The 25729-nt window shown below is 40.7% G+C and overlaps 1 protein-coding gene across 3 annotated transcripts; it reads right to left on the reverse strand.

The window, feature by feature from the left end:
* Positions 1–1680: 1680 nt before the first annotated feature.
* On the reverse strand, positions 1681–21592 carry lrsam1 (leucine rich repeat and sterile alpha motif containing 1). 3 transcript variants are annotated; one of them, XM_038733838.1, is made up of 25 exons: positions 21311–21592; positions 18423–18600; positions 18283–18339; positions 18016–18060; positions 17760–17834; positions 17435–17503; positions 17255–17339; positions 17034–17155; positions 16860–16950; positions 16163–16272; positions 15972–16001; positions 14893–15015; positions 12086–12225; positions 11508–11552; positions 9594–9664; positions 8509–8608; positions 8246–8333; positions 8075–8149; positions 7170–7250; positions 6850–6945; positions 6487–6585; positions 6276–6407; positions 5905–5971; positions 4616–4824; positions 1681–3479 (listed from the first exon to the last, which is right to left on the reverse strand). In XM_038733838.1, the coding sequence occupies exons 2-25, from the start codon at positions 18492–18494 to the stop codon at positions 3357–3359; spliced, it is 2205 nt and encodes a 734-aa protein (XP_038589766.1). In that variant the 5' UTR covers positions 18495–18600; positions 21311–21592; the 3' UTR covers positions 1681–3356. The 3 variants fall into 3 exon arrangements, with proteins under 3 accessions (XP_038589766.1, XP_038589767.1, XP_038589765.1); XM_038733839.1 differs by having other exon boundaries at positions 4616–4821; positions 18423–18604; XM_038733837.1 differs by having other exon boundaries at positions 18423–18604.
* Between the last annotated feature and the right edge of the window lie 4137 nt (positions 21593–25729).

Consider the following 25729-nt stretch of genomic DNA (forward strand, 5'->3'; position numbering starts at 1 on the left):
AGTGGTGTAATATCAGAAAACGGTTTTATCTGTGAATTTTTGAATCTCAACTAAAAAGCTGTTGAAATGTTATGAATACTAAACTATCTGTAGGCAGACTATCCAAAATAATATAACCTATAAACATATTAATATCATGCTAACATTATACTTTTTATTTAATGTTATAATATTATCTAATGCACTAATTAGTTAATAGCCTAGTTAATAAATAACTAGTTAGTTATCCAGGTTGTGGATAGAGCATCTGCAGTGGATGGATCTGGATTTAAACAGAGCCAGGATGCCAGTGTGCCAATATGTGCTGCTTGTGGCCATTCTCCTCTTAAGAGCCACACATTCCCTTTGTTCTTGTTCCCTTCTTGTTCTGTTTTAATATGAAGCAAAATGATGTAGTGGGGACAAAAGAAAAACAGTGTCTGAGAAGCAAAAGGAAAAAATACCAGGTGCTCACAGATGAATGCAAGGGGCTCTTGGAGTCAAATCAGAGAAAAAGGGATACCCCTAGGCTTACTTCATGCACACTGGGACCGAGCAAAGGGTTCATTAAAATGCTTTTATCTGTTTAGTGTCTAAGTAAAAAATCAAGAAGAATGTAGACTGTAAAAGGAGTAAGCCTGTTTACAAAGAAGGACAGTTAACAATCGGATTCCTCATTAAGACCTGCATACACCAAAGCGTCACATTTAAAAATCCAATAACTCTCTCTAAAGTAATTAATTGAGATAATCGCCACGTCTGATAGGCTGCTCCAAAAACTCAATAACTCACTTTCAAAAGGCTGTCGTTGCTGTTGGAAGTGGTATGCCACAAGGTAATCTTCATTATTGGTTTTTATGGCATATTCGTGTTCTGCCATTATCTTTCAAATGCTGTGCTGTGTAAAAACATTCACATGGGCAGGTGAGGGGGTTTACAACACATGTGGAGTTACAATTAATAAAATGTTTATTTTTATGCATTTCCCTTGTCATGAGAGCTACAAATTCCTTCTGTTGTGTAATGTTGGATCAGAGATTACAAGTATTTTGCGTGCATTTCAAAGTCCCAGTAGGTCTCCTGAGCCAGCGGCCTCCCCTCCTAACTAGAAGACAACTGCAAGTCTGTCCTTTATGGAGGTGGCTCGTTTGTAGAAGAAGGTGGGAAGATATTGGAGTTGTAGAGATAGTGGTCTTTTTGTATTATCTGTCCAAAAAGCGTTTAGTCATACGTTGAGACTGTGTACGGCTGTCAGAGTCCAGGTCGTAGATTTCAATCCATCAAATCATGTGACTACAACATTAAAGAAGAAAAATGTCATCTATGAAAGGCAAGTGTATTCAGGGGTAAAGATTCATCCTCAGCACTGCTCCATTTATCATTGAATATTTATTTCTGTTTACCATTTTTACAATTGCTTCTGTATTAATGTATATTGTCTGCTATGTAGCCGAAGAGTTACAAAACTCAATTACATTATATAACCTGTTATATTGTGACAATAAATGTACCTACAATCATCAATTCATAATTTATACAGCCTGTATAAATTATGACTCATCGCAGGCGGCGAGTGTAGGATGTTCACATGAGAAGAAGTACTGTTCATAGGTGTTAATCCAACCATGTTACTCCCTACATAAGCAAGATGTCAAATCACAGCAGTTGTCCAAATACATTTATAATGACGTAACAACATGGTTCTGTTTAAATACTGTATTTCCAAATGTTGCTGCCTGTGTAGCAGCAGTGCGTCTGTGCAACACAAAGCTTTTATATTGACCACAGGAAAATGGTGAGTACAGGAAAATGACACACATATATTTTATATCACAGTCTGTTGATGTCAGATTTACAGTATATAGAAGTGGAATCTCTTACAACCTACATTTAACAGACTCATATACAACAGGTAAAGATATTTCCTGAAACATGCTAAGATGTCAACGTTAAGAGCACTTGAAGAGTATGATAGCATTAGTGATGGCTACAAACAGGTGATGTGTTGGTAGTACAGAACGTACCATCTATAGCAATTCAAAGAGTGTGATCCAAACTATGTCAGAGACAAATGGAAAAGAAGCTAAAGTGGACTTTTTGGCAAACTGTTGTGTTCATTTGATAAATTAACTTAACTTTGTTTGGAAATAGTGGAACATTTTCACCACAAAGCACACAATCAACTTAAAGAGAGTCCCTGTGTTAATATGTAGTTTTAAATGACTACTTTATCAATTTAGTATTGCACTTTCATAAAGCAGGGGGAATGGGTGAGACTGACGGGAAAAAATCAAAGCAGAAGTTTAGAAATCCTGTAGTTATTAGAATGTGTCAAGCTCCAAAAACAGCATATAATAAAACAGCCTCTTTTATTAGATCCCACCTGTTGGGTCAACACTCATGTCCTTTAAACTCCATGCCTCTTCTTTGAAAGACAGGCTTTCTGTTACTACTTTCTTAGAATTTAAAATTCCCTCTAGATCCACAGAAAAAAAATATACATCTGTTTAACAGGATGAGAACTCACAACTAAAACTAAACATATATAAACATAACAACTGAGTTCCCTTTGCAATCTTCATCGTTTGAACTCCAATAGTGCTAATAAGGTGCATATTTATACATTTCTTTGTTTTTCAGATTGCCAAACAGTAAACCTGGGCTCATGTAATATAGTATTAGAATCACAGCAGTATAATAGAGAAAGTGTGGGGACTGGGGTGGTAACAGGGATCCAGCAGCTCATTTCTGACCCAGGCAGAAACATGTTTCTCTAATTATCTTGATATGCACCGATATGTAATTCATCCATATTAACACTAGATAAAGAATTCCAGGTACCTGGAAGAGAAGGGAAAGCCTCTGGCAGTGAGGCCAAGACATGTCAGATAACATTATGAGGCTGCATTACTGATGCAACAAAAAACAATAACAATCAATAGATTATGTTAACTTAATAACTGTTGACCGGTGTTACTCTGGTTGACAACACAGACAAACAGTATTTTTTTAAAAAGAGATTACCAGAAAAAGGCACACATCAATTGAGAAGGTATAATAAGGCAAAGAACAGTCAGTCCACCTACATGGCTCTTAATATATAATACAAAAAAATAAATTATAGAATTTAAAAAGAACAACAAAATACAACAGGCTTAGACCCCAGTGACAACCAAAAACACCATTAAAAATTATTCTATTAAAAACTTGTTTCTGCATGTACATCACAAAGTAGTTTGGTTAATACATAAAGTGGCTCAGCTCTTTGAAAACCTGCTAAAAGCTTTTCTATACATAACAGGATTAGCTCTCAGCAGCTTCATTATCATGCAAAAATAAAGAGCGCTGTGGTCAGTGAAGGAGTCGCACAGCTGGTTCTAGCCGTGGTAGAGGCGTATGTGCTGGGATATGTTGCTACGACAAAGAGGGCAGTTCTGCAGGGCGTCGCTGCACACCTGACAACAGCAGACATGACCACAGGGCAGGAAGATGACCTGAGACTGGAGGAACAGAAAGACAAGACACAGTCAGTCATGTTAATAAAGAATGGTAAGATTTAATGTTCTTTACTGCCAAGGTTTGTTTCTGAAGTAATTTTCTGGAGGAATTGGAGAGCGATCCTCTGCACTTAAAGAGATTGAAAGGTAGTTTCTTTAGTTAGAATACTTTCTATTTCAAATCAAGCATCTTAAGATACGATTGGAAAGTTTTGTTCTTGCAGCTGCATTTATAATACTTTTAGACTCAAACGTAGATTAACCATGTCATGTGCTATGCTACTTCAGTACACTTTAAGATGAAATACTAATGGGACTACTAGAAAAAATACAGGTGAACATTTAACTTCCACAAATTCACATTATAGACACAAACACAGACTATCTGTGTAACACTTGCAAAGCATCCAGTCTATGTACACATCGAGTCCGCAGAATGGAACCGAAACAAGGTAAAGTTATCATTACATTCATTCTTTGTTATTATTCTCCAACTGGTTAGTCCTTGAGTTTAAGTAATAACGTTACTGTGATGAGGTACGCAGCTGTTCCCAGTACCGGGACGCCAAGCAAAAGTATTTCTTATCCAATTATTTGATGACTTGATGGAATAATGTATAGAATCCTCAATTACTAAAATAACCGACAGCTGCAGCCATGATCACTTATTTGGGAAAAATTGTACTGAATCTAAATTATGTGTATCATATGTGTTCAGATTTGAGTTATGACTCTGGGAAAGAGTACAGAACGTTTTTTTGTTCTACTGAAGAGATTAGGTTGTAGCTGTGATTTCAGGTAGCCTGGTGAGGACAGTTTGGCCAGCTGCTGTCTGTGCTGCTGAAAGTGAATCGTTTATTCACCTGGTGTACAAACAAAACAGGACCCAGGACAGGAGCTTGGGGGACACCATAAGAATGGTTTGTAGTTTGTTAGCTGTTATCCACCAGTGACGTCTCACTCCTGGTGAGAAGTTCATGTCCCGCATTAATGAACTAGAAGTGTTGGCCTCACATCTAAATATGAGTACTTAAAGACATTTGAGTAATGAATAGAATACATTATGATCCTAGTTTTAAAAAGCTGTGTAGTACCGATTATTACTGAGACTGAAGGTATCACTTTCTGTTTTTTCTTACCCCGGTCTCCATGCAGACCACACACTCGGAGCTCCCTGGTCCCTCCACAGGGCTTGGGGCTGAGGGAGTGACAGGGGTCCCCGGGGTGAGTGGCGGGCTGGGGATCTGGACTATCGAGGTGTGGGGAAACGATGGAGGGGGGGAAAGGGATGGAGCTGTGGGGACAACTTCTGCCTCCTCATCCTGCTGGACAGCCTTACAAGCTCCTGCTGGAGGAGGAGAGAATCAGGTTGGCTTTTCATGGACTTTCCAATGCCCTACACACAAATACACATCCTCGAAATAGACTGAAAAATATGTTGTTGCTTTCTAAACATTAATCAATTTGTAGAATTTTCAAATATTGCCGGGGCCCTCACTTTTCCTTCTTGGATTTCAGCCCTGAAACTTCTGTGACCAGAGGAAGCCCTGCACTCACATGTTAAATATCCCTTTTGTTCCATTTTTGTATTGAACACTTAATGTGATGAAGCAAGAAGGTCAGTGAATGCGTCTGCATTGGTCTCTTAGTGATTCTTCCAGTACTGTACGGGAACTTTCACCTTCAGTTCATTAAATCCCTGCAGCCATCTTCAGGCAGCACGACACACATGTTGATGAATCTGGAGTCTCTGATTTGAAATGTGCCGTGCCCGAGCGCAGTGCCATTACACACGACCATCCGCCGTGGCACAGCTGCCTTTCTAACTTTTTAAAAAATCCATTTCAGCGATTCATGTTTTGTTCTTCGAATGCATTAGGATGCAAATGCTGCAGTGTCACGTTTTAAAATACGATGTGACCATTTACATGATTACATGAGCATATCTTTTAATCCCTACACCCTACAATCTACACACAGTGGCCACTCTGAGTTACACTAGTACAATTCATAAAGCCATAAAGTCTGTTTCATCTTTTCTAAAGCCTATAATGTTCAGTTTTTGTTGACTCTGTCATAGAGGTGTTTATTAAATCATGTTTTAGTACTGAGGTCATAGTAAAAATTTGATAAAGCCATATGTAATTATGACCTCAGTAATAAACGTATAATTATATTTACCACTTCACCAAAACTGAACATTAAGAGTTCCGCAAAGACAGATGATCTTGTTTTGACTCAACATCCTTGTTTTTACCGCCTACGATCATATCCATGTTGGTTAGTTTCAGCTTTTGTTATCTTGATTGTTGATACTTATTGTTGTGACCAGTGTGGGCCAGAGATGATTTCTTTCCTTTGAAAACGCACGTCACCAAATTGCCAGTTTGTTGCAGTATGTATAATATATAGAAATAAAGGAATGTACCTTCCAGATGGTGTTCCCGAGCCCAGTTCAGAAGAGCTTTCTGGATTCCTATTTCATTGATGCCAAGCTGAAAACAAAGAAATGAATAATGCTGATTGTTCTGCACATTCATTAATAGTTCATACTGCATTTATTTTTCTTGGCTACTTGGGGGCAGGACAACAAGCTGTAAACACAACACTCATTTTCATTTCATCCCCCCCCTCCCCCCGCAGCATCTGTGCTGACTGATAATGATGTTGACCAGACAGATGTGTCAATCGCAAGTCAAGCAAACACCACTTCTCTACAGGCGAACGGTGGCTTTGTGTTGCCAAAGATCTCCCAGGTCAACTGATAAAAATGCGTTAGGAATGATGTTGCAGACAGACCTTCTTGAGGTCAGCGGAGTTCATGTGGTAAAGGGCCTCAGTTGTCACTCGATGATGAGCCAGGATGGGTAGGTAGTGTTGAGCTGACAGTTTGCACAATAGGTTGACTAACTCTTTCTCCACGCCCGCTTCCTGTATAAAGATTACAGTTTAGCAGCAGCACAGTTTGGTTTCAGATGTTTCTGCGTGTTCTCCCTGCTCTGTACTGTACCTGCATGCGCAGTGACAGGGGCTTGGCATCCAACAGTCTCTGGTACTGGATCATCCAGTAGTTCTGCTGGTTGGACTCAGACTTCAGCTCGATCTCCGCCTGGAAAACACAAAGTGATTGTTCGTCATTTAAACACTTGACCCCGGAATGAGAAACACAACAGGTGGAAACAGCTTTAATGTTTTGGTTCAATTGAGCACTAACTGATCTGTGTAAATGACAGAAGGCAAATGTGAGTAATCACTGCCTCCAAAGCAGCACCATTTTGATAACATGTAACAGAGGAAAGCATGAGACAGGGCTTGACACTGAAAGAGAGGAGTAGTGCCCACTGAGGCCTGCTCAAAGCAGCCATTTCCTCACCAGAAGCTGCCGCAGCTCCTTCTCTCTCTGGTCTCTCTGCTTCAGCAGCTGTTGCAACAAATCACTGAGAGCTGTGCGCTGCTCCACCAGAACCTCCTACACACACACACACACACACACACAGTAGTGATAAATCACACTCATCAGTAAATTTTGAAACTAAAACACTGTCTTGAAACCGTGTATTTAATATCCATTACAATTTCTTGACCCTCACTGTTGCCATGGAGCAATGACATGAAAATAGCAATGATACAGTAATCAACAGGAAGAAGGGAAAAAAATGCGGGAAGGCAAAGAAAGAAGGCGGTGACACCCACCTGCAGGTTCTCAGCATCCAGACTGCGTCTTTTAATCTCCAATTTAGTCAGCTGCATTAATTCACCCTCTATGAGCTTGATCTGGGGACAGTAAAGAAGCAAACATGAAGCTAGCAGGGAGAAGGGACATGCTGCTGAACGCAGGATGAAGTCAGGATGGAAACATAGGTCTGTGGGTCTCAAGGGTACCCGTCTGCTAAATAAACGAGTATGAGTGAAATTATTTATTTATGTATAAACTGTAGGTGAAAAAAACACAAAACAGAAATAGAAATGACAATAATGGCCAGTGTCTGCAGTCTGTACCGCCGTACTTGTATCTCTCCCAACAGCCAGTGAGAAAAGCCAGTGTGTGACTACTTGCATCTCCAAATGGTGATTTTCTTAAACCTCTATTAACTGTATTGGTCACTTTGGGGCAGCAAAACAGGCTGTAAACACAACACTGGCATACACTTGACTATATCAGCATTTATTACATTGATATAACTAATGTATTAGCTAGCAGTTGTCTACCTGATATAGGCCTGCTATAACAAGGCATTTATTCCTGTACATAGTGATTGTGCGTATGGTTCTGGGGATGCTGTTTGATTTGCAGAATGCAGGCCACATTAGGCACTTTCACGCCTTCTAGATCTTCAGCCATTCCACTGAAATATTTGTCATTTTATTTTTGGAAAAATAAACATGTATTAAAATACAAAATATGATTCTGAACAAAAGCTAAACTGGGATGACTTGCAAATTTACGGAGAGACAGAGACATGAATCTACATGCTTTACTGATCAGCTTATCATGTGATGTGAGCTCCATTCTATGGGGGTCATTTTAAAAAAATAAATGAACACACCAGTGAGTTGTTGGACCCTCACCCCACCCATCTCCACCTGTCCACACAGACCTGGTTGCGGATGTAGCCGTGGACAGCATCTTTCTGCAGCTGCAGGGCCTGGAACGCTGCTTTCTGCATCTCCTCCTGCAGAGAACAATCAGAGGACGTGACAGGTCACAAGTTGGATTTCTCCATCAACCTCTCGAGACACAACGTAAGCCATACCCAGGCACCACGTACCTCCTGTAAGATGTGGGCAATGGCTTTAGATTTGTCCAAAACTTGGAGGGACAGCATCTTATCAAACTTCTTGTCCAAATTCTCCATACTGTTGTAACACAAGGGAAGAGAAACCACACACCGAGTTCCCAACATGTTTCTCAAAGCTTTGATTTATTAGGTGCATTTGCAGTGTTGACATCCATCTGCTTGGATCTGGTGTGTGTGTGTGTGTGTGTGTGTGTGTGTGTGTGTGTGTGTGTGTGTGTGTGTGTGTGTTTAACCTTCTGCAGGCCTCAGACACCAGGTTCTGTCTGCGAAAGTCACTGGCCTCCTGGAGGAGACTCATAGCACAGCTGTCTGACAGCATCTTCTGCATGGCCGCTAAAAACCCCCAGAGAGAGAGAAGAGAAAATGTGCAGTGAGGAAACGAATGCCAAACAATACGTTTATTTTACGTGTTGGATTAAAAGGAAATAACCATCATTCTGAAAATCTTTTGTTGCTGTAATAGGGTTCAAAAGATAAACCTTTTCAGAGATTGGTGTTGGATGAAAAAGGTTAATCCCCCCAGGAGCATGAATGTGCTCAGCAATTTTCATGACAATCTGATGATGAGATATCTTGTGTGCAAGGTTGTCATTATGTCCTGAGGTTAGAGCCAAAGAAAAGCTGACCAAAACTGAAAGGGTTCAACCTCTGGGGAGCACAAGTCTGAGTAGTATGTAGCTGCAGTACCGGAGGCTGCAGGTTTAGGGCCGCAATCCTAAGACCGGAACTGCATTTCGAGACCCTTGTTTACTTTGAAACTGCCAGCAAGCTTACCACAACCACCTAAACTTAAGTTATTGATTATATGCATGTCGCCCGGTTAACCCTACAGCTGCGCCACAATCTCCTTCGTGTTGCTATGCATTACCGCCACAAGTCCACTAGATGGTGCTGTCGCAAAAGAACTACAGTTCTAGAACTGTGGTACCAGGATTGCAGTCCCAGGATCGCAGGGGTCCTGAAACTGCAACCTCCGGTACTTCAGCTACATAATATTGACATTTCTCAAGTTAAAATAAAAAGTTTGTCCTGAGAAAAGCGGAACAAAGTTTTTCCTTTAAAAGATCTAAAGTGATTTAATAAGGTTTTAGGTGTCTTACAGATAATGAATTGATAGTGTGCCACATTTTTATTGTAAGTTTGTAAATGAATGTATATACATTCATAATGTAATTTAGTTTGGTAAGCTTTATAAAATTAACAAAAGGTCTCTGGCAAATTAAGTAAATGTTTTGGGTTCATGGTTTGCGAATAACAGGGGCACTCCAGCCATGACTCATACAGAACACTTCATACGTCCATCAGCCAGGTTGCTTACCTGCCACGTCCCTCTTCCTCAGTGAACTGGCTTCTTCCTGTGTGATGGCAGCCAGATGCTCCATATGAATCCTGAAGGGGAGGTCAACAACAACAATGTGAAGTAATGCTCTGCTGACTTTACAGTACAGTAACCACGGGGCCAGACAGCTGAAAATCATGGTAAAATGTAAATATATAATCAGGAAGAATACTACATTGTAATACAAATTCAGTTTAAATGTAAATCTGTTGTGTGAATGGCACTGACATACAGACAACCTATTCATTTAATCCCATAGTGTATTTGATACACATACACAGACAGAAATTGTCAGAAATGACCATGTTCACCATTTTACATTAGCATGTTAGCATTCTACATTTGCTAATGAGTACTAAACAGAAAATATAGCTAAGGCTGATGGGAATGTCATTGGTTTTGCAGGTATACTTTGGTCAAAAACCAAAGTACTGAGTATTGATGAGACCACCACAGTCATTAGAATTCATTCAGAGGGACACATGAATGTCTGAACCAAAAATTATGGCAATCCATCAAAAAGATTCAAAGGTTCAAAAAGGTTCATTTCACTGAACCTAGGGCTGGACGATATGGCCAAAAATGTTATCACGATTATGATTTTCATATCTTTCGATTTCGATACTTATCATGATAAGTATCATCGTCATTTCTTTTGAGTGTAAAGGCTGATTTTTGCTATTGAGTGGAAGTATAAGAAACCTGATGGTTAATTGTGGTTTAAATTCAAAATTATTGTCAACACTAAATGCTCAACAGTGTCTCACTTCACAAATCTGAGGTAGAACATAATTATGATAAAATCTTTGTCAACAAATATGCACGAGTCAAATTAAGTAAAAGCTTTTTTCGGTCCCTTTTCCCTCACAAAATAAACATCTTAATAAAAAAAATAAGTCCTAATTTGTGTATGATTCAAGTTAATAAAGTCAAACATTTATTGAATATTTATTGAACATTTGTTATACTGTTATTGAAAAAAATTATATCGTAAAATTATATATATATAATTATTGTTATTGTTTTATTGTCCAGCTGTTGTGGCCTTTTAGCTGTTACAGTCTAGCTTTAAAACTTAAGATGATGGATATTTTGCTGCAGTGGCTCATATTCGTTTCAGATGCTCTTAGTTGTTTCACAAACTAGGACTGTAGGTTTTGTCACCCATCTCTTACATGAGAGTTGCGACATAAACAGAGGTGTAGTGGTGGGTGTGATGTAGGTATACAGCGTATACCCACCTCTGTGGGCGGGGGATTTAATATATTCTTACCTAAAGTCGGCACAGATATCAGTGCACATCTTGCAGAGTAAGGCTGTAGGCAATCATGTTACAGTCATGTAATCTGTCACTTCTCATTTTGTTCTACTACAAATATGAAGCGAACAAACCAAGGCACAGACAACGTTTACACCGACGACAGTTACGAGCTAGAGGAGGAAGTATCTCCAAAAGGACACTATGAGACGGACATAACATTGGATAATGATGTTATACCAGCAGGCACAGCACTGCAGGGTTGTTAGGTTATGCCACAGTATACCCACCAACCAAGACACCTGCTATGAATCATTTTACAGCCAGTATGGGGAGAAGGAATGGTTTCCCTTAAACTCACTCTTACAGAATGAACTATCTTAACACCTAATCATATTTTAAATTTCATTTTCCACTACTGTATGCTGTGCCAAAGCTTAGTTTTAAAGCCTCATGTGTCCTCTCATTGTGTTTTTATTTTCCCTCTCCTGGAAAGAACGTGCATCTTACTTGGAAAGTGCTCTATAAATAGGCTGAGTCTGCTAAGTGGAAAACAATTGGATGACTGTGGCTATGTGTTTTTTTTTTTGCTGTAATAGATTTGGATGTAATGGATCAGTGGTCTGTCTACTCACCGATTTTCCTCCATGGTTTGAAGAAACTCTGCACTTTTTTTCTGTCTGGACAGATTAAAATATAGTGCAGTTAGCAGAGACTCGTCAGCGTACACCATGAATAAAGCATGCATTCTGTGACACAGATCCACACGCCAACTCTGCAACAAAACAAACAGTACACAGTAGGCTCGGGCTGCATTTACTTTTTCATACCTTTCATACCATAGAGAGTGTGTGGCTAAACGAAAGTGAGCGAGTGGTAGGTGAATGCAGGGGAGCAGTGAAGTTTAGCAGTAAATGTACAGTCAGTGAGTAAAGACTACAGCTGAAGCTCCTGTTTGTTGTGTTTACCAACTGCCGTAAAGTGAAGGGAGTTATTGTGTTGTAGACGATGTCAGGCAATTTAAGGCCGATTTCCCAGGCTACGCTGAGGGTGTACACTACACTACACGAGCTCAATACAGCATCTCTAGTTCAGTTTAACAGAAAGATTAGCGTTTATATTTGTGACAGTTTTGAAAGTCATACAGTCGGGCTTTCCGAATACCCTGGTATACCCTGAAGCCTTCTACATAGCCGGTTCCTTCAGGGCCTACCTGTTTTTGTCCATCAGCATGTTGCTGATGCGATTGCTGATGCTGTCTTCAGCTTGTCGGACTTTCTCCAGCACCAGCAGCCTCTCTGCCTCCTGAGCCCTCTGCTGCTGGCTGACCCCCTGCTCCAGACGCTCCTGCTCCTAAACATCAGACCGATTATACACACTAATTAGATGAAATCAATGCAAAACACACAGAAAAGACTGGTAGTAGTCGGTAGAAGGCGCTATCAACTCCACTGGGTTGCTGTTTTTTGTTGTTGTTTTACTGTCATGGTCGTAGCATTTCCAGTGTATACAACCCACAACTTCATTTCATTAGGGATGCAATTTCTCAGAATGCCATTCTTATCATTAACTCATTAGAAGTTGGTGATTACGATACTTAGATAGAAATAGATATAGCCACACACACACACACACACGAAACAATCACAAGAGTTTGAAATTGGGTTTGAAATTTCATTGCATTCAAATGCAAAAATAAAACTTAAACTAAATAAAATATGCACTGACAACCACAGTGATGGCAGAGACCTCCAACCAATGCAAATAACAAAAACCATACCTGTTTTTAACTGCCAGCGTACACCTGCTGAAACTATTAGTTCAGTTGTCACTTGAATGTTTAAAGGACTAGTCTGGTGATATTGTATGAATGTGTATACTAACAAGTCCTCTGTGTGTCTCACAGCCTGATGTCTCTTCTTCCTCTGAGCCATAGAGCTCCACTGTCCAGAAAATATTAAAACATCAGGGAGCCTCACTGCTGCACTGGGTGAGTTGTTCCTTCGTCACCAAGAACACACACTGTAGATTATTCTGACTCAGTCCCACATACACCGTCTTGCTGCCCCAAACACTCACTCGAGCACCACATTTGGATTCATCCGCGGCTAAAAATAGTCCCCAACAAATGCACAGTGGCAAGCTGGAAATTATTTAGCCTTTTCAAAAAAATGAATATATTAATAATAATAATAATAATAATATATTTGTGAGCTGTTTTTAAAGATTTACATCTTCCGTATGAACCGTGATTGGGGCTGAGTGCCACAGACAGGGTAGGGAAGACAAACTAACAAACTGCTAGTCGAGATAAGACATACAGTGGGTACGGAAAGTATTCAGACCCCTTTAAATTTCTACTCTTTGTTTCATTGCAGCCATTTTCCAAAAATTAAAAAAGTTCATTTTATTTCTCAGTAATGTACACTCAGCACCCCATCTTGACAGAAAAAAACAGAAATGTAGAAATTTTTGCAAATGTATTAAAAAAGAAAAACTGAAATATCACATGGTCATAAGTATTCAGACCCTTTGCCGTGACACTCATATTTAACTCAGGTGCTGTCTATTTCTTCTGATCATCCTTGAGATGGTTCTACACCTTCATTTGAGTCCAGCTGTGTTTGATTATACTGATTGGACTTGATTAGGAAAGCCACACACCTGTCTATATAAGACCTTACAGCTCACAGTGCATGTCAGAGCAAATGAGAATCATGAGGTCAAAGGAACTGCCTGAAGAGCTCAGAGACAGAATTGTGGCAAGGCACAGATCTGGCCAAGGTTACAAAAAAATTTCTGCTGCACTTAAGGTTCCTAAGAGCACAGTGGCCTCCATAATCCTCAAATGGAAGACGTTTGGGACGACCAGAACCCTTCCTAGAGCTGGCCGTCCGGCCAAACTGAGCTATCGGGGGAGAAGAGCCTTGGTGAGAGAGGTAAAGAAGAACCCAAAGGTCACTGTGGCTGAGCTCCAGAGATGCAGTCGGGAGATGGGAGAAAGTTGTAGTAACTCAACCATCACTGCAGCAATCCACCAGTCGGGGCTTTATGGCAGAGTGGCCCGACGGAAGCCTCTCCTCAGTGCAAGACACATGAAAGCCCGCATGGAGTTTGCTAAAAAACACCTGAAGGACTCCAAGATGGTGATAAATAAGATCCTCTGGTCTGATGAGACCAAGATAGAACTTTTTGGCCTTAATTCTAAGCGGTATGTGTGGAGAAAACCAGGCACTGCTCATCACCTGTCCAATACAGTCTCAACAGTGAAGCATGGTGGTGGCAGCATCATGCTGTGGGGGTGTTTTTCAGCTGCAGGGACAGGACGACTGGTTGCAATCGAGGGAAAGATGAATGCGGCCAAGTACAGGGATATCCTGGACGAAAACCTTTTCCAGAGTGCTCTGGACCTCAGACCGGGCCGAAGGTTTACCTTCCAACAAGACAATGACCCTAAGCACACCGCTAAAATAACGAAGGAGTGGCTTCACAACAACTCCGTGGCTGTTCTTGAATGGCCCAGCCAGAGCCCTGACTTAAACCCAATTGAGCATCTCTGGAGAGACCTGAAAATGGCTGTCCACCAACGTTTACCATCCAACCTGACAGAACTGGAGAGGATCTGCAAGGAGGAATGGCAGAGGATACCCAAATCCAGATGTGAAAAACTTGTTGCATCTTTCCCAAAACGACTCATGGCTGTATTAGATCAAAAGGGTGCTTCTACTAAATACTGAGCAAAGGGTCTGAATACTTATGACCATGTGATATTTCAGTTTTTCTTTTTTAATAAATTTGCAAAAATTTCTACATTTCTGTTTTTTTCTGTCAAGATGGGGTGCTGAGTGTACATTCCTGAGAAATAAAATTAACTTTTTTGATTTTTGGAAAATGGCAGCAATGAAACAAAGAGTGAAAAATTTAAAGGGGTCTGAATACTTTCCGTACCCACTGTAGCTCAATCAAATTATCAATAACATGCATGTCTTTCGAACAGTGGAGCGAGTGAGTACTGTGTACCTGTCGGACTGAGTTGAGCATGTTTTCTTTGTGGGAGTTGTTCATGAGTACAAGCTGGGTGTGCTCCTTTTGCCTCTCCTCCAGGTGCCGCTCAAAGGCCAGCTTCTCTTGCTGCTTCTGTTCCTGAAGGACAGAGAGGACAAGACAGTGTGTGTACATATGTTTGTCAACTTTTCAGCTTTGCTTGAAGACTGCACTGCAGCTGCCACACGTTTCAGCCAGGAAAATAAAAACAAGAAATATATAAATAAAACATATAACAACACAATGACTCTGAACAAATTACCTTCATGGCTTTACACTCTATATGCAGATTCACACGCTACCACTAAGGATGCGCCAATCCGATACTGATATCAGCGCAATACTGGCACAAATAGCTGGATTGGGTATCAGCGAGAAGGCGGCCGATCTATACAGTTCAATTATGTGAATACTACATAGAGCATCAGCAGCGTGCCGGTACACCCAAGCTTTTTGCTAGGAGAGTTAACACAGCATTTTGTTTTAAAAAGTTAGGAAGCAATGTTTATGTCACGCTTGATGTTGCCTTACACATAAAATAATGATTCCCAGTCTCTTCCTCATTGTGAGGAATAAAGCTTTTTCATTTTACACCGGTACCAGATTGGTTCTCGGCATGGGCCGATACCCAAGGCGTTAGTATCAGGAAGTAGTATCGGTATCAGGACTGAAAAATTAGAGAGACAGGAAAGGCAGGAGAGAGAGAGAATGAATGACGTGCATGGCGCTGCGGTAAGGACTCAGCCTTAATGGTATGTGCTCTACCTACCAGGTGAGCTCATGGGGCGCCCCAGCCTACACAGTATCTGTACTTGTTTTCTTATGAAGGATGCTACAGCCAACAACTTTCACACTAAATGCTCCACCAGCTAGTCGCCAGCTTTGTCGGTTTATCAGAAACTTTTAGCTGAAAACAGCGGAAACAAAGATGAAAGCAGACTTTGAGGTTTGGAAAACCCTGAAAATTAGCTAAAAGAGGCTAAAAAATCTCTGCAGAGCTGAGGGAAACAGGACAGGCTGAATCTAACAGTGACTGTGTTGCTGGAGTCACTCACCTTTCTCTTCTCGTAGTCACTGAATTTATTCTGCAACAGAAAGTGAGGAAAGATTGAATGACGCTTTCAGTTTCATCAACAGAAGCCAGTTAATACAATGTAAGAAGCAATTACCAAGGCCCAATTAAACAGAACTACATGAAAATGACTTTCTACTCCTGTCATGGGGGTCGTGTGTGTTAGTACTGTACCTGCCAGGCCTCCTCTAAGCCATCCAAACAGTCAGAGCTCTTTTTGCCACAGTTGTTCTCGAGCACCGGCAGGAGATACTGGGATGGGGGGCAGTACTCCTCTCCCAGCTCTGAAACAATTACGTCTTAAATCACTTTTTAAAATCAAAGCTTACGCTTTATGCAAGGGGCAACCTCCAGGGATAAAAGATGAAGCCAACGTGAAGTCCCTAAACCTGCAGTTCATTGACTGTCAATCCTCAAAGATCCAACTTTACAGCAAAAATGAAAAATTTTACTGTAGGGGTGGGAATCACCAGAGGCCCCAAGATACAATATTATCACGATACTTAAGTCACAATACGATATTATTGCGATGTTATTACTTTTTTCCAAACTTTAAATTGTTTCCCCTTAAGAAAACTCTTCTTCTAGTGGACAGAAAAAGCAATTGATTTTATTATTGTAGTACCAAAAAAGTAAAATTCTCAAGTACAATTTATATAATAAAAGATCAATACTTCACATCTGTGACATCTGCATTTTGACTCTCAGCTCAGCAGTGACCTACACAGAAGAAATGTTCTAATGCAACACCGTGGCTCCTAAAGTGTTTTAATAGTTTTTTGGCAATATCAGCGTGTGGATACATATCTCTAAATCTACGCTGTAGTCAGAAGCGTGTGTAAGCAGTAGGTATCACAAAGTAAACCCTCACCAGTGCACAGGAAGCGTTGGATGCTCTCCGTCCCCTCTGTACACACAGACGCAGGTGGGTAGGACATCATCGCCGCATCAAGTGTAAAGCTCTGTCACAGCAAACATACACACACAGGTTTTTTATAAAATCATGTCCAAGTTTTCCTGTAAGTTTGAATCCCAAGACACAGACCTCTAGTGTTCGGATATAGGCCAGAGCTTTGGGGAGCTGGACTATGTTGTTGTCACTCAGGTCCAGGGTGCGCAGGCTGCTCAGAGAACCAAACGAGGATGGCAGCTCACTTAGACAGTTACCTGTACAGATACACAGTGATGGGGAAAACACATAACCAATGTCATGTGACTTGTACATTTTGAAAAAAGGAAAAATATAGGAAGCAGGAAGCATCATACCCTTCAAATTGAGTGTCTGAAGAAGCCGCAGATCCCCAATGGAGTCTGGCAGGGCCTTCAAACAGTTCTTCTCTACATTCAAAATCTGACAGGACACCAAATGGACACACGTGGATGATGAGTAGCATTTATTCACGCTCATTTCCTCTGTACCAGGAGTTGAGTTCAGAATGGTTTTACCTGCAGTGACGCCAGCTTCCCAATGTCCTCTGGGAGTGAGGTAAGCTTGTTCTCATGCAGATCCAAAACCTTTGGAAGCAGACAGAGGAGGACAGGAGTCAGAGATTAGGCTTCTAGCAGCCATTTTATCGTAGCTTTTAAAAGTCTGGTCTTTTGTTGACAATCATACATTTTCCATCATCAGTCAGGATGCTTAAAACCCACAGTCTACACCAAATTACCCAACATGTATATCTTCATAAATCTCAAAAAACAAACAAACACTGAAACATGCTTGCAACAGGCGTTTAAATGTCCCATCATGCTTGTGTCCAAGTTACATTACCTTTAAGGAAAGGGTGCTAATGTCACACCCTTTGGGTATCAATGACCTCAGCTCATTGTTATGGAGAATAAGGACCTGAAGGAGAGTAACAGAGGACATGTCTGACTGCTCAACCAGAGACACAAACATAGGGGAGTTGTGTAAGTATTGGTGAAACATTATTAAATAAATAGAACAGAATAATCTCTGCACCTGCAAATACATTGGAATAACGAACAGAAACCTGACACAATTCATCTCCATGTTGCATTCTTACCTTCTTCTGTAGCACCTTGCAAATGGAAAAGGCACTCGAGGGAACCTGTGGCAGAAATAGACAATAGGTGTTGTCATCTGCAGCGCTATCCACACACTAATACAGAATTTTATAAACAGTTGCTTCTGCAGGTGCAGCAGTAATGTATAGTGAAAGGAAAACAATGTTATAATCTGTAATTCAACATCCATAGACAAGAGAATTACCTATGTCAATGTCAGTCCTTCAGCACAAGTAAATGAAACACACCTGCTGACAGTAACTCACCTCTGAGAGCTCACAAGCTGAGAGGTCCAGGATGTCATCAGCACCTGCTTCCTTAGACTGCAGAACAAGGAATAACAGTTTTTGAGGTTGTTTGGAATATATATTCTTTGTTTTGGATAGCAAACCCTCACACTTCTTACCAGGCACAGCTGATATTCCAGTCTCTTCTGGGAGTCCTCGCTGGGTTTCCTCTTTCTGAAGAATAGAGGCATCCTGAGTCCTGCCTGTCCTGCTGTCTCTCTGGCTGCTGGGATTCCCTCCTGCCCCTTCACTACAACAAGAGCTGCCCCACAGGACTGACGGACTGGTTGGAAAACACTGCCTGCACAAAAAGGAAGAAAATTGTGTTACTATGGACTGATCAGATGAAGCAATATGGCTTAAACTCAACTTTAAAATGTTCCACAATACACTATATCAGAGGTCACTAATAGGCCGACCGCGGTCCGGATCCGGACCCAGCCTCTGTCCTCTCTGGACCGCTGACCTACAGCTGATTTATCATTGAAACTTACTACCTCGTGACGGAGCGTTTCTATTTTAACCCGCGCAGCTTTTCTAGCATTTACTGTACTGGTTTAGCAGACCAGGAAACTCACAGACCAATCGCATGTGCTCCCTATCGTCTCGTGTGCATTCTGATACTTGCAAGTCGAGTCCGCGAGATTCACCAGAGACGTTTTGGAAACACACACGAATTGAGGAGACGAAAGAGAAAAGAGATGTCACATGGCTTTTAATCAAGAATGTACAGATTTTTACATGCACATTCGTCCCATGGGCAGTTCAGAACCAGAATATCTCATAGATCTCCAATCCTAGCTTGTAGGACAAACTAGAGCTCACGTTTCTCACTGAACAAGAGAAAGTAGGAGTGGTAGCTATGTAAGAGGGAATGAAAGAGAAGAGGAGGCATTACAGCTGTTCATTTGTTATGATGTGCTGAGTGTTTATTATAAAACTGGTTAAGACTACACTAGTTTACTTAAATTTAGAATTTATTATTAGAGTAGTTATTATTTATTATCCCTCCAGTTTGATGTGAAAACTGACTGAAATATTATTTGATTTGACAGTCCGTTATTGACTAAAAACATATGTTGATACAACTATATGTTATGGCACTGAATGATAACGCAAGTAAGTCGTTTTGATGTTCCGGACCTTTGCTTCGGGAAATTCTCTCTAGCTGGACCTCTTTGAATTCTAAATGAATACCCCTTAACTATATGATGACTCAAAACTATAACTAAAAGTGGAAATTATACAGGTTAAAGCTTATTTCATTCACTTTTGTGGCCACTTGCTAGCAGCAGAACAAGCAGAAAACACTGACATGTTATCATTCTAAAAGGTTGTCATGGTAAATGCATTAACCCTCCATGGTCTATGTACACACTCAGCAAAAGCAGAGCAACATTAGCATTAGAGAAGCAAGCTTGTGACCAGAGGGTTGTTGGTTCAATACCCCAGAACGGCAGGGCAAATCTGGGTGGGGAACGTGAAAAGCAATCATTCCCACCACTGAGGTGCTCCTGACCAAGGCCTTCAACCCGAACCGCTCTAGTGGAGCTGCTCAGTGGCCAGCAGACCACAGAAACTGTGGTTGTACTGGACAGCTTTCAGGTGAATGTTTAACTGTGTAAATGTGATCAGGGCTCTCCCCTGAATAAATAACAAAACAAAAAAGCATTCGTTTGAAGTAGTGTTTCCTGCCACCTAATGTAAGTCCAATATTTAATCTGTTTTCGGCCCCACCCTGAGATCATTTCTGGCTTCACAGCAGCTTAATGCCCCGTTATTATCACCTGCTAGTGGCTAACTTTCTGTGTCAGCTGTTTGGTGCTGGGCAGGCAGTGTACCGTGAGTTTATCAGAGATTTTTAGCTGAAGCTGGCAATGAAGTTGATAGGAGCAGAGATTGAGGTCCTAAAAACCATGACAATTAGCGGCACAAAAATCTCCTCACAGCTCTGGGGAAATGCAGTCTGGTGATTATGTATGTTGGCTTGGAACTCTGAGTGATGCCTTTATCACTGCAGTATACACAGTCATTTAATCCACTTTTAATACAAAAATGTTTATAAGTGCAGCTTTAAATTATTTAAATGCGTTATTTAAAAAAATAATGGATAAATATTCCCATTACCTCATCAACAGTTTATTGCATACATTACAAATTATTTACTCTTATTTTGTCCATTTTCTCAGTTTTATCATTTCACTGCTGTGTGCTCAGGTTTCTTATATTGTCCTATATAACGTTATATATACTGTGTTGGTGGAGGTTCAAGGCATTGTGCCTGAAATAAAGACCAAAATAAAAACTAAACTCAAAACTTGGTTTGTTTTTGACTAAGTCCGGATATTTAAGACACTTTCCTTCCATCATCTTAATAAAGATAAGTAAAATGGGATGTAATGACGCACCCAGGACCTCACAATATGAAACTGAGAAGATAAATGAAAGGTTTTCTTTCCTTTTGGGGAGAAGGGAATATATGACGGGGTTTTAACCCATTTCACTGATTCATTTATCTTTTCAGTTATACTTTTACTTCCTCAATTTCGTTTACATTTGTTGTGAAGTTACTGAGACTCCAAATAGTCTTACTTCGCTGTTATTACTTAAATTAACCGAACCATTCCACTTAACGTTACTTCCACATTCCAGATGCTTAAGTGTATTTGTTACACTGGGCCCAGCGGGTGTGGATCCTTACCGTAAATTACGGAGTCAACGTTACTAACGTTAGCACAAATGTTACCAAAAGGTGACCAAACCAGCTACACTTTGCACCATAAAAACCCACTGTAAAGCCAGCTATGCTAACGTTAAGCTTAATAACAACAACATGAATCTCGTTGTGTGACTCGCTTCACACATTAACTGCTGCTTCCTACCGACAAAGGCTTTACGTTAATGACAGGAGTGATGCTGTTAGCTTCCCCGTGACAACTTGCGTTACATTTAGAAAACACGAGCCTAACAAAGCATTAAAAACTCTAACGTTAGGTGTCATACTCACGGGCTGTGTGTCGATGTTGTTTCACTGCTCCTCACCCTTTTCGAGTAACGTTAACGTTAGTTTCGCTGAAAAAACATAAAGGGGGAGATCCGCTGTTTGCTAACGTTGATCGATAACATTTAACGTTAGTTAGTGACTGACCGAAGGCACTCGTCAAAAGTAGAGCGTAAACCGATATTTTACGTTACTTTACTGACGTTAGTTCATAAATATAAGATAAATACAGCAATAGTCCTGATATGCCTCCAGCTGATTCCGCTTCTTCTTCTTCTTTGAGGTTTAAAGGCAGCTTGCATCCTCGGTGTTCCATTACTGCCGTCTTCTGGAGTTAGTTAACTCCTGCAGTGTCCAGAGTCTCCGATTTTACCTGTCAGAAAATTCTTTCGTTACAGCTGCTCACGTAACAAGGCATAAGAAAGAGTAGGCTATATAATTAATAATAATATAAATAGAATAGAATAAATAGAATATTGCATATTAATCCCTTTGTTGTATCTATCCTGTCCTCTTAAGAAAGCTGACTAGACACTTTCTGCCTTCTGCCACACTCCGGATAGCCCTAATGTTTTGATTCCCTCCATTATTCCTCACTTATTCGAGTATACATGTACATGGATGTATGAGTTTAGCTGTAAGTCCATCTGCAGATGATTGATTAAACCTATAAGAAAGACGAGTTTTGGCCTCAAAGAGTTTATTTCAACAACTGCCATCACAGATGTTTCCTTATCATGTGGAGAGTCACGCTGAGCTGCCCTTCTCAGTCTGGTCATTACTTCCTCTTTTATATTTCCTATTGTTTCTCTCAATACCCACTCTATTATGGATGTTTGGTCCGTCTATAAACACATGTACACACTCTGTGCAGCCTATTTACTTTCTGTATGATTATAGTACTCATAAACTAATTCCACCCTTTCATTTTAACCTGAAGTAAAAATATCACCAGTGGTTGTAGTACCCACACAGGTTATAGGCCACACCACCATGTGACAAAACCATACACTCCCAGGATCTCTATCCAGCCAAAACTTGATTTTCCCAGCAGCCTGTAGCACTCTTCTGGTTGGGTGATTATCTCTGTGCGCTCAGCAGAAAATGTGTAAATGGACTCCCCTGCCTGGGAAACAGAAAGTCCATAGATTGATGTATGTGGACCAATACCCAGGACGCACACTGTCCAGCACATGCTCTGTTGTGAGCAAGTGAAACAGTGTCTTTGTTGAAGAGGATTATAAAAAAGATAACTGGGAGCATTTATTAATATATTGATTGTATCATGAAGAAATGTTCCTGCCAACCCTTGTGGGAAACTACTTTTTATTTTAATTTTGTTATCTCAAGATAAGGAGAAAACGATCCCGTTATCATGGGTGAGCTCTCGAGTTAATTATCCCGTTATCATGGGAAAATGGAGTAAAAAATATTTCAATGGATGGCCGCTTAAGGCTTCCCTAGATATGTGATTTTAATGTTCCCTTAATTTTTTGAGTAGGGTATATATTTCAAGGATGATATATCAGCAGCTCAGTCCAAATCAGGCAGCCAAAAAGGCATTTCATAACATTTCTAACATTACAATAGTTTGAACGTCCACCAAAATACACACCCAAGTATCTAAATGATTCAACTGTCTTTAAACTCTTTCCATATAGTTTCAAATCAGTATTTCTTCTAATCCTCTTTTTTGTGAAGAAGATTGATCTAGTCTTTTCAACTGAAAACTTCAATAAAACCCTATTCTTCCCACAAATCTGAACTTGATTTATTTACATTTACATTTATTCATTTATCTGACACTTTTTATCCAAAGCGACTTACAATTGCTATACATGTCAGAGGTCGCACGCCTCTGGAGCAACTAGGGGTTAAGTGTCTTGCTCAGGGACACAATGGTGGATGTCTCACAGTGGGAATCAAAGTATTTGGCTCAAATGTATCCCTCTCTTCCACAAAGCCCCGTCATCTCCCCGTGTGCAGTATCCTGACCTCAAGGTGTCCAGTCTTGCCACCTCTAGCACAAGCGTCCCCACTCAAACCTGCCTGCCCCACCACACGCCACACTGACTGCTGCTTTTAAAAGAGACCCTCTCACTGCTGGCAGGCGAGCCGTGCAGGATGCATGGGAAGAATTATAATATTATATATCTGAATATGTTTCTCACCGTTTCCCAGAGGATCTGAGTAAGTCACTAAATTTGTCGCTGGTCACTTTTTAGAAATAAAATCAAGAAAAGGGTCTGAAAAGAGATCAGTGTGGTTTAAACAACACAAACACCATTTAATGGGCACAAAACTTTGTAGTACAGTGCTTCTTCCTAGAAAGTGAAAATTTGAGTTTTAGTCAAAGAGGTGCAATTAAAAAATACATTGCCGATAATAAGATATACCACTTGTGTGCCTCACACATTTTCTACTTTATGTGCCCGTTTCTGTAAGGCATTCAACCTTGCATGTTGGAAGTTTGTCCACCAGAGGTCACACTTAATACATTTTTGTTGGAATAGCCAAGGGCAAGTTAGGAAACATGCAGAATGTAATTTATTACACTAATTCAACTTAATAGGTGAAACTAATATATTATATTATTATATATATTATATATATATATATATATAGACTCAATATTCAAATTTTCTGAGATTTTGAATTTGGGGTTTCATAAGATGTAAGCCATAATCATCGAAATTATATCAAATAAAGGCTTGAAATATTTCACTTTGCATGTAATGAGTCTAATATAATATATTAGTTTCACCTTTTAGTTGAATTACTGAAATAAATGAACTTTTGCACGATATGCTAATTTTTCGAGTTTCACCTGTACACTCACCGGCCACTTTATTGCTTGTTGACCCAAAAAGCTAAACAGCCAATCACATGGCAGCAACTCAATACATTTAGGCATGTACCTGTGGTCAAGACAACTTACTGAAGTTCAAACTGAGCATCAGAATGGGGAAGAATGATGATGAAGAAGAAAGACGGGCTGCTCTGAGTATTTCAGAAACTGCTGATCTGCTGGGATTTTCACACACAGCCATCTCCAGGGTTTACAGAGAAAGGTCTGAAAAAGAGGACATATCCAGTGAACAGCTGTGTGGACGAAAATGCCTTGTTGATGTCAGAGGTCAGAGGAGAATGGGCAGACTGGTTCCAGATGACAGAAAGGCAACAGAAACTCAAATAACCACTTGTTACAACCAAGAATCCCATCTCTGAACGCACAACACGTCCAACCTTGAAGCAGACGGGCTACAGCAGCAGAAGACCACACCGGGGGCCACTCCTGTCAGCTAAGAACAGGAAACTGAGGCTACGTTTCACACAGGTTCACCAACGCTGGACAATAGAAGATTGGAAGAACGTTGCCTGGTCTGAGGAGTCTTGGTTTCAGCTGCGACATTCAGATGGTAGGGTCAGAGTTTGGCGTGAACAACATGGAAGCATGGATCCATCCTGCCTTGTATCAACGGTTCAGGCTGCTGCTGGTGGGGTAATGGTGCGGGGGATATTTTCTAGGCACACTTTCATGTCCATCCCTTTCTGAACACAGTGTACCATCTGCTGACGGCTACTTCCAGCAGGATAATGCACGACGTCACAAAGCTCAGATCATCTCAAACTGGTTTCTTGAACATGAGTTCACTGTACTCCAGCGGCCTCCACAGTCACCAGATCTCAATCCAAGTGAGCCCCTTTGGGGTGTGGTGGGACGGGAGATTCTCATCATGGATGTGCAGCCGACAAATCTGCAGCAACTGCGTGATGCTATCATGTCAATATGGACCAAAGTCTCTGAGGAATGTTTCCAACACCTTGTTGAGAGTATGCCACCAAGAATCAAGGCAGAAGGGGGTCCAACCCGGTTCTAGCAAGGTGTACCTAATAAAATAGCGCGTGAGTGCATGTGTGTGCAGTACGCCTGCATGTGGTGGTGATTATAATCTCAGTTTTCTTTTTCTTTACTGACTAACCTCCAATGTGTCACATTAAGTAGAAATGTAAGTAGCCTTCACCCTTTTATAGCTAAGTGAACTAACACAGGCCCATGTGTTTGGATGTGCTTTCAAGCCACAACACATCTTAATGGAGCAAATAACAGTCAGTTTGGCATGTGCTTTATTATTCCTGCCCATTAACTAAACAGATTGCTTCCCCAGTGTCTTCACATATAAGCATATTCTGGTTACTAATACTGTTAACACAACGAGATAACCTCTGAGACGCTGGATCCCTGAGCAGCACTATCCCAGACATAAACTCTGCTGTGCTCATTACAGACCTCTGCAGGTGTGATGTATGACTGTGGTTCAAGCTATAGGCTTAGTTATATCACAAAAGGCAAGAAACCATAAATAACCACATACTTAAAGGCACTGACAGGGAACTGACAGTGTGGTTAGAACAGATTTCCCC

Source organism: Micropterus salmoides, unplaced genomic scaffold (genome assembly GCF_014851395.1).
Source record: "Micropterus salmoides isolate LMB-PRFRI ecotype aquatic unplaced genomic scaffold, ASM1485139v1 Ms_hic_scaffold_20, whole genome shotgun sequence".
NCBI lineage: Eukaryota > Metazoa > Chordata > Actinopteri > Centrarchiformes > Centrarchidae > Micropterus > Micropterus salmoides.

Bases quoted from the DNA above. Each gene is read 5' to 3' on its own strand.
- lrsam1 (XM_038733838.1), bottom strand. From the start codon at position 18,494: ATGCCTCTATTCTTCAGAAAGAGGAAACCCAGCGAGGACTCCCAGAAG. The intron at 5,972-6,275 runs GTCTGTCTGCAA...CTTTGTTTTCAG, and splicing joins ACTCCGCTGACCTCAAGAAG to CTTGGCATCAATGAAATAGG. The intron at 3,480-4,615 runs GTAAGAAAAAAC...CTGTTCCTCCAG, and splicing joins TGGTCTGCATGGAGACCGGG to TCTCAGGTCATCTTCCTGCC.